Here is a 9,122-nt window from a genome sequence, read left to right as displayed (position 1 = left end):
GGCCACACAGGTCCATACTGAAATACAGTGTTCCCCAAACCCACTCTTGACAGCCACAAAATGAGGACATCAAACTTCCCTTGGCCCACACTCACGCATGCTCTACCCAGGTGTCAGTCCTCCAGTCCCAGTAAGGAAGGGGTTGTGCCCTGTGTAGACAACAACTGTGTATCAGGGACAGAGCACCTTGGCCTGAGCCTCAGTGATTTTCTACTTGAAGCATGGCAACTGGTGAGACTTGACCCTGAAGCCTGACCACTGGGGAGTCCATAGCATCTCTCAGAAATCTTCATCTTAAGGTTCCCCTTTCATGTCTTAGAAGACAAGTGAAGAGCAGAGTGGGACTTGAGAGAAAAGGGGTTTAAGTTTGGGTCCCATGAGGCTGAGAACCCAATTGTGTCTCCTCCAGGGTGGTGTCAACTCCACTCAGGTCTACCCCAGGACCATAGAATTGAGGTGCTGGGGCAACACTGGACAGCTGTATCCTGCTCAGAGCCAGCACATGGATAGAGAAGGGGACCTTTGGAGAGAGAGTGTCAGAAGGAAGAGGTCAATTGAAGGGACCTCCACAGATGACCTCACTGCCTCACAATGGAACTTAGGACCTTGGTATCCTGGAACCCACAGTCAACACAAGGCCCACACCACTCACTTGTGTGGCTAGCAGACGTTCAGGAGATGTTTGCCAGTTTTTCCTGAAATGGGAGAGGCTCAGGCCTCATGGAAGAGTGCAGAGGGTGCCTGGCACACGTGTGTCCAAACAAGGCCAGTCCTGGCAGTGAGAACTTCTGGATCATTGGACCCCACAGGTGACATGAGGAGGCCCAGGCCAGTAAGTGGCTGGAAAGCCCACCACATCTAAGTCTCCAGTCATTACCAGCTCACCATTTCCTCTGTCTATTTGTGTGTGTGTGTGTGTGTGTGTGTGTGTGTGTGAGAGAGAGAGAGAGAGAGAGAGAGAGAGAGAGAGAGAGAGAGAGAGAGAGAGGCAGACAAACAGACAGACACAGACACAGAGAGAGGCATACAGACAGAAAGACATGGAGACAGAAGGACTGACAGAGTGACAAGAGAGTAAGACAGAGAGACAGGAAATGAGATACAGAGACAGAGACAGCAAGACAGACATAGAGAAAATAGGAACTTATTTTAATGTAATTCCCTGGACTGTATGTCAGAGTCCTCTTTGGTTCCCTAGTTTCAGCTTAAACTATTCCCCTGGTCCCACTTCAGGATGAAGTTCCAAGCCAGGATGAGGGCTGCAGGGCAGGCACCCTGCCGCAGCTGGTGGAACACTTGGTGCCTGCCCAGCTGACCGGGGAACACTTCTTCATCCCCACCTTCCTCTCCACTTACCGAAAATTCACCAGCACTGAACAGGTCCTGGACCTGCTGTTCCAAACGTGAGTACCAACTGCAAGGGCAGTGGACTCTTCTTCTCCACGGGACCCTGGGAATGACCTGCACAACTCTCAGGGCTACTGTGATCCTGTGGAGTGGGGGTGGGCAGAGAAGCATCTTAAGTTATGCCAGGGCCATGGGAAATGCCTTGTGTGCTCCCTAGTAGTGTAGGCTCAGCCCTGTGACCTTCTTCTTCAGGACACAGCTTTCTGCCTCCAAACTCTGAGCCCTCAGACAAAGCAGACTTTCCCTGTTTGCAGAATGGTTCCTCAACTACATGTAGACAGAGCAGGGATAGCTGAAGGCAGAGTGAGAGACCCTTGGCCCACAGGATTCTCAACGGAGAAAAGGCTTGTGCCTTTCCATTGCATAGAGGTTGAAGCCCCTACGAGTCTGGACATGTTTGTAGGGAGAAAGCACAAATAAGCCGTACTGTTGCAAGCTGGATAAAACACAGGAAGAGACAGCCAGTAACTGTCCAATTCCTCCACAGGTTCAGTAGAGGTGAGGCCTTCAAGGACTCCTCTACACAGCATGAAATCCTGCCTTTCTCCAGCCAGGATGGCATGCCACAGGACAAACTCAGAAAGTGAGTGGACTTTGGTCGCAAAGGAGGGCATCTGTGTGCAGAGTGGAGCCAGGTTTGAGTGTAGCGTGGTGGGCAAGCTCAGGATCCCAGAGATCTTGACGTTCTCACCACAGGGTTGAAGTGTGGCATATGTATGCAGGAGGAGGCTGACCCATGACCGGCAGTGCTGCTGGGATCACTGGTGGAGGCTTCAACTCAGAGCTGCGCCCTGTGCCAACCCATCCTCTCCAAAGCCCCTGATGCCCAGCCTTGCCTGTCCTCACCATGGCCTCACAAACAGGATTAGAGCATTGATGTCATGTTTTAGGACTTCTACTGACCCTAGGAAGGCTGGCAGAGTAGAAGGCCTGGCTGGGTCACCAAGAGAACAGTGAGATGGGGAGATAGCCCATGTGTGGCTCTTGGAACGGAGTCAGCAGAGTCCCCAGTAGATGTGCACCAGCAGCCAGTTCATGCCAGGCATACAACAGACCCCATGGAGACTCCATGCAGTGGGGAGGGATTGGAGAGCTGCAGGAGTATGGGGAGCTCCCTGGAGAGGGCAGAGTTGCTCATCCCATGACTGGGTGCTGGCTCCCTGGAATTCCCTTCAATCCCTCCTTGATTCCTGAGCACTGTCACTACCTCCACCACCAAAGAAGCTTGGCTTGGGGAGATACTGATGTCCATGTTTCAAATGAGTGCTGAGAGTGTCTGGGGTAGCCGCTGGTCAGGTTTCTGACTCTGCTGCCCACCATCTTCCCCTAGTGCCATCTCTTCTATCCTGGACATGTGGCTGGACGAGTACGGGGAGGACTTCTGCCAGCCTGCACACTTTGCCTGCCTCAAGCAGTTGCTGGCTCATCTGAAGAGGCACATGACTGGAACACACGTGGAGAGCCGGGACAACTGCTCTTGGGTCAGATGGAGACCCAAGAGCCAAGCCAGACACAGCCTGATGGTGTGGAAACTGGGTGGGAAGACAGAAGAAAGAGGCGGGATGAATGTGGGCCATAACAGGGTGGAAAGGCTCTAAGATAGGCCTTCTGCCATGAAGAAGAAAGACACTGGAACATTGAGATTGTGCAAAGAAGTTGAAAATGTGGATGTGTAGAGGGATCCAGGTTGGGAAGTCAAAGGGAAGAGGGTCTTTATTCTCTTATCAAAGACTCAGGACAAATCCTCCATGGAGAGGGCCTTGTCTTCTCCTGCAGCTCTAGCATTAGTCCAGTGTTTGTCTAAGTATAAGAAGACGGAAGCATTGAGCTCCAAGATCTGGCATGCAGCCTAATTGCAGGAACATTACCAGGATTAGACCAACACCCAAAGTCAGCCTTGACTCTACTGTACCATGAGATGGGAGCAGCAGCATCAGATGTGGGTGGCAGCCATGTCTTCCGGGACTCTGAGGCTATGTCACATGCAGTGCCAGCCTCCTTTGCTCTGCTGACTGGGAGCCAGTTTGAAACTTGGCCTCATGGCAGACTCCCAAGGAAGCCTGGAATCCATATCCTGGGGAGCAACAAGCTAGGACCTGGTCCACAGCTTGGGTGGGACCCCTTAATATATGGAGAATCGAAATAGGACCCGGCATGCTTTCCTCACAGGATCTTCCTGTCCTTCTTCAGGGAGCACAGGGGAGGGACTGAACAAGGAGAAGAATGAGGTCTTAGATTTCCCTCCCCTGTTGGTGGCTGAGCAGCTCACCAGGATGGACTCGGTGAGGCCCTGGGCAGGGAAGGGTGGACGAGGTTTCCTTCTGTGCATGGCTGCATTCTCATCCTCCTCCTTCCCCTAGAGCCCAAGCTTTCATCCAGCCTGATCTTCACCTTGGCTCACGCTTCCTAGCATCACTCTCTTAAGTGCAGACACTAAAGTGTACATGACACCTCTGTGTCCCAGGAGCTATGCGTGGAGAGGTGCAGCCAGAATCGCAGCTCCTCCGCATTTGGCAGGGACCACAGGAGCCCAAGCAATTATGAGGATTCTGGTGTGTGTGCCAGAGCCTAGTGCAGAAAACAGAAAGTTCTTCAGAAGCAGCCTCTGTGGATATGCACCATAGGACAGGCATGGGGTGACTTGGGGAGGGCAGAAATTCGGCCTAGGCCAAGGAGGAAGAGTCACATTGCACAGCAGACCCTGACATTAGGTAGGGACACTCAGGTGCCCTCCAGGGTTGCGAAGCGACATGATATCCCTACAAAGCCATGCCAAGCCTCAGAGACCCCTACACAGCCCGAGTTCTCAGCCCAACTACGGGACCCAATCTGGGGCTGGGCACTGTGCTGTGGGCCAGGCAATAAGACACTCCTTCCTTTGGCAGGAGCTGTTCCTGAAGGTGGTGCCCCACCATTGCCTGCATTCTGCCATTTCCCAGAAGGACAGACATGACATGGAGAACTTGGCCCCCACCATCCGGGCCACCTTCACACAGTTCGACCAGGTGTTCTCCTGCGTGCTCACCACCTGCTTAGGGGGCCACAGCATGCAGCCCTGCTCCAGGGCAAGGGTGCTAGAGCATTGGATCTCGGTGGCCATGGTAAGACACAGCTGCTACCTAGAGACTCTCCCTTCAGGGTCTAATGTTCTGAGGTGTGCCAATGTGCTCAGAGCCCTGTGTGGACTTCAGGGCCTCCTGCCCAGGGCCATCTTGTCTGGACTCCCACATACCACACATGCAATGGTGCTCACTCCTTCCTCACACTCAGGACTCAGGGGCAACTTCACCCAGGCCTGGTCAGCCAACTCTCCCCCCAGAAACCCTGTAAGCAGCTCCCCAGTATCCTTGTACTAACCCTGGCTTAGCCCAGCCAGCAAGGCATCAGGTGGCAGCAGTAGCATGCATTCTCACACCCCCTTCCCATGCAGGAATGCAGAGTCCTCAGGAACTTCTCCTCCCTCCATGCCATCCTCTCTGCTCTGCACAGCAGCGCCATCCAGCGCCTGGACAGCACATGGCAAGAGGTCTCCAGGTGGGTCCCTCTCTCCACAGAAGCTGTGCACACACAGGGACTAGCCAGCTTCAACACCAGCCCCACAGCCAAGCCGGTATGACCTGGGCTGCTAGCCAGGAAAACAGGGACAGTGCCTGCATTATGCCTGTTCATGCACCGGCAAATGTTCAGTTCAATGTCTCACTGAAGCTGGACAGAGACCCAGAAGAGCTGTCCAGGGTTTCTGTGGTAATTCTACATTTCTGTCCAATTGAAATCTGAGCACAGTTGTCTAATAGAACTGGGCTGGACTCCATTGGGACAGGAAGGAGAAATTTCTTCCAGCTCCTGGGTCCTTGGGAGCTTCATGCAATCATTTGAAAACCTCCTGTTCAGGCAACTTGCAGGCCTGGCTCTAAAACAAAACCAAGCCTGTCTCCCTTCTATCTCACTTTACCATTTGTCACTTCTCTCTGTCCCTCCTACAGAGACAGCATGCAGATATACCAGAAACTGTCAGAGATCGTTTCTCCTTCATGCTCTTTTTTTTTTTTTTTGCCAGTCCTGGGCTTGAGCTCAGGGCTTGAGCACTGTTCTTGGACTTTCTCAAGGCTAGGGCTCTACCACTTGAGCCTCAGCACCAGTTCTGGCTTTTTGCTATGTATGTGGGGTACCAAGGAATCGAACCCGGGTCTTCATGCATGCTAGGCAAGCACTTTAACCACTAGGCCAAACTCCCGGCCCCCTCCTTCATGCTCTTACTTCCGTACCAAAGTGCTACTCTTTCAGGTAGAGAGAAAGGGGTCAGAAAAAACAGGGCTAAGAAGGCAAAAGTGGGATCCAGTTCCAAAAAGAAATGCTTTCCTGTTTTTTTTTTCTCTCCATTCTGGATCTTGAACTCAGGGCATGGCTGTTGTCCACAGTTTTTAATACTCAGTGCCCTTCATTTTCAGTCACAAGCCCACTCCATGTTTGGAGTTGATTGTAATTCACAGATTCAGTGACTGTGGTTTGAACTGGGATCCTCCGATCTCAGGCTCTTGAGTACCTGGTATGTAAGTCAGCTGCACTGCTCAGGAGTGAGTTGCTCTGCCATGGGATATTTCACAGCTGTCCTTGGAGCCAAACAGACATAGCACACACTTGGTTTGGATCTTAACATTCAGAGCCAGGATGTCTACCTGAAGGAACTGGGTCTCTCCGTGCTCTCCCTAGAGCAGATGCTGCTCACCGCCATACAAACACAGAGAAGGACTAGACAGGGGAACTGAAGGTGGCTGGGGGTTTTCTTGACAAGGGAGGCCAGGCACTGCTCACTCAGCCCTGAAATCTCAGCTGGACATGACTGCAAGCCCAAACCTTGAGACTCAACCATGAAACCTCCCAAGTGAACTAGTCGCTCAGATAGAGTCACCCACACAGATCAAGAAAGGAAAAGATGTATCTACCTCTACATTCTAACATACTGAGCTCCTTCACACACGATTCCAGAAGCCTCAGTGGGAAGGGCTACAGATTGCACTCCTCAATGCCTTGACCCGCTTATCCACTACAGTATATCTGGGGAACTCCCCACCCAGATGCATAGAGAAAGATTTCTGCCAGGGCACAGACACATAGGGAAGTGCTTTGTGGGACAGAAGCTTTCTCATGATTCAGAGCCCCTCCCCTAGGTGAGGAAATCCAGAACTTTTTCTTAGGAAGTTAGCTGAAAGTCCATAATCCTCTCCCTCCTGGACTCTTCTACCCTCCGGCCCATGATAATTATGGGAGCACTCACTGACTGGACCCTGCTCACAGAGTTAGAGTGTCTCTTCTATGATTGCCTACAGTGAAGTGGACAGGCCACCATCCCTTCCTATTCCTCGGTCCCCTCCTGTCACCTATGAAGACTGAGGAATTTGGATGATTGATGAGACACTGAGGAGAAACAAATTTCCAGGAGTCCAGAGAAGGCATTGGCACAGAGACTCAGGGCAGCAACAACAGTGGGAGAAACCACTGGATGCCATACCACCCAGAGGATAGTTATTTATTTGCAGAGTTTGCAGATGAGGAAGCAGGCAGAGAGAGGCCAGTTCACAGCATGGCATCCCACAGATCTGCTGAGGCAGAGACTTAACCAGAACAAAGCAGCAGGTGGCACTAGCTTTGGCACCATCCATGCTCAGGTCAGGGACAAAGGTTGAGAGGACACATGTCTCAGGAATTCTGCTCTCCATTGTGACAGGAGCCTGGTGACTTTGCCCCCAAGGAGAAGAAGGCCAAGAGAGGCCAGAGGCAGGCTGAGGACATGGTGAGTGACTGTGTCCTGAACGCACCAAGAGTGCCTGTAAGAGAAGAGAAGAGAGGTCTGCTTGCTCATCTTACCCCTTGTTCCCCTGACTGAAATAGCTCCATACACATGGGATTTGATTCTTATAATCCCTTGTCCTGAGTGGCTGCCAGAGACAAAGGAGGAGTAGAAGCCCGAGCATGGCAAAGCCTGTGTGGCAGGTGGCCTTCAGAGGCTCCCTAACTTGGGGAGGTGTCAATGCCACCCTTATACTGTTTATTATCCCAAGTGCAGAGAAGGGGCTCTAACAGATTGGCCAGAATGTCCTCAGGTGACTCTGATAAGAAAGGCCCTGTGAGGATGGAGGCTGTCTGGGGAAGCCTGCAATGGGGTCCTAGGCCATGGCACATCAACCCATCCAATTCCACAGGTTCACATCAAGGGCACTGTGCCCTACCTGAAAACTTTCCTGGGAGACTTCCGAATGATCGACACGGCCTTTAGGGACTTCCTGGATGTGAGTAGTCTGGGCATCACTGAGCTGCTGGGGTCGGGACAGAAAGTCTCCTGATGTGTGCTGAGTTCTGGCACAGTGAAGGGTTTCTTAAGATATCACTGCATCCATCTTAAGAAGGGACATCCAGAGCTGCTGGGACAGGGAGCTAGGGCACATAGCACAGCTGGGACTCAAGTTCCTCTGGGCACAGTGGGCAGTTGGGATTAGTGGAAAACAAAGGACAGGCCAAGCAGGCACTTGTGAGTCCGGCTCAGCTGAGCCCTCAGTCTCCCCATGTCCTCAGAAGGTTTGGACAAGATGATCCCAGAACCTCTTTGGAGATGTGTCCAGGTCCCATCTAGGACTTGGTTCACAGGCACATGTAGATGCCCTCTGTCCCATGGAAGAGGACCAGCCCCTGACAGGGAGGACTGAAGGGAGGAAGGGTGGGGTTCTCCTCACATTGTTCTCTGCCTTCTAGGAGGGAGTCATCCATTTTGAGAAATTGAGAAAGGTGAGTTTCAGGTGCCCTCCTGGCTGGATGGGGACCAGCAGCAGAGTCAGCTCCAGTCACCATGACCGGTAGGGAAATTTGGTTCAGAGTGCAGATTTTTCCCGAAGACAGGGTGGGAATGTGAAGTGGGAGAGGAGAGCTTCCTGTGAATGAGTGTGGACACAGTTATGAGAGCCACAGCACCCTGATGCACTGAGGCTTCCCAGAGCAAAGCCTGGTGAATGGTCTTCCCCTGGGCATCACAGCACAGCCCTCCACTCTCCTCATGCTCTCCCTGGCCAGGAATATGCAATCATGGAGCAACTGAAGCAGCTACAGGCAAGCTGCAGCTATGAACACATCACCCCAGAGGAGAAGTTTCTAGGCTGGTTCAGGGGCCTGGAGCAGCTCAACGAGGAGGCCAGGTGAGCTGGGAGGCACTAGGACAGGGAGATTGGCCTGTCACTAGGATGTGGTGCCAGCCTGAGTGTCACATGTCTGGACTTGAGGACTTACACTCCCTAGGGGCAGTGACCAGGTGGGTGGTAGGCTTTGAATTCTAAGCAGACGCTGGGAGGTCCCAAGCCTCAATTTGGTCTGCTCACCTCACACCCCTTGCCTAGCTATGACCTGTCATGTACACTGGAGCCCCCGGGACAGAATGACACTGCAAGCCCTCCGACCAAGAAGCGCTTCAGCCTCTGGATGGCCTGGAAGCAGGAAGGACCTTGCACTGATGGGCAAGAGCCAGGGAAGATGATGGGATGGTTGTGGGAATGAGACATTTCCATTGAGAAGCCAGGTGTGGCACTCAGTTCTCTGGGGTGTCTGTCCCTCTGCTTACACTGAGTTCTGGCTCTGTGATTCATCCATCACATAAGGGAATGGGAAAATATTAACTGACCCAGATCATGGAGTGGAGATTCAGGTCCCCAGTGTTTGAGGTCTAGGGTCTT

The 9,122-nt window shown here is 52.5% G+C and overlaps 1 protein-coding gene across 1 annotated transcript; it reads left to right on the top strand.

The window, feature by feature from the left end:
• The first annotated feature begins 634 nt into the window (after window positions 1–634).
• LOC150039911 (ral guanine nucleotide dissociation stimulator-like) lies at window positions 635–3,005 on the top strand. The gene is made up of 4 exons (XM_090327514.1): window positions 635–832; window positions 1,234–1,403; window positions 1,895–1,990; window positions 2,738–3,005. The coding sequence occupies exons 1-4, from the start codon at window positions 701–703 to the stop codon at window positions 3,003–3,005; spliced, it is 666 nt and encodes a 221-aa protein (XP_090183640.1). The 5' UTR covers window positions 635–700.
• Window positions 3,006–9,122: the final 6,117 nt, after the last annotated feature.

Source organism: Megascapheus bottae, unplaced genomic scaffold (assembly GCF_031878675.1).
Source record: "Megascapheus bottae isolate mThoBot1 unplaced genomic scaffold, mThoBot2.hap1 HAP1_SCAFFOLD_81, whole genome shotgun sequence".
In the NCBI taxonomy this organism is placed as follows: domain Eukaryota; kingdom Metazoa; phylum Chordata; class Mammalia; order Rodentia; family Geomyidae; genus Megascapheus; species Megascapheus bottae.
The sequence above is the reverse complement of the archived record's forward strand: the minus strand, read 5'-3'. Positions and strand labels throughout refer to the sequence as shown.

Excerpts from the sequence above, each read along its gene's own strand:
- LOC150039911 (XM_090327514.1), top strand. The coding sequence starts at position 701 with ATGGGAGAGGCTCAGGCCTCATGGAAGAGTGCAGAGGGTGCCTGGCAC. Across the intron at positions 833-1,233 it reads ACATGAGGAGGCCCAGGCCA|GATGAAGTTCCAAGCCAGGA; the intron begins GTAAGTGGCTGG and ends GTCCCACTTCAG. Across the intron at positions 1,991-2,737 it reads CCACAGGACAAACTCAGAAA|TGCCATCTCTTCTATCCTGG; the intron begins GTGAGTGGACTT and ends ATCTTCCCCTAG.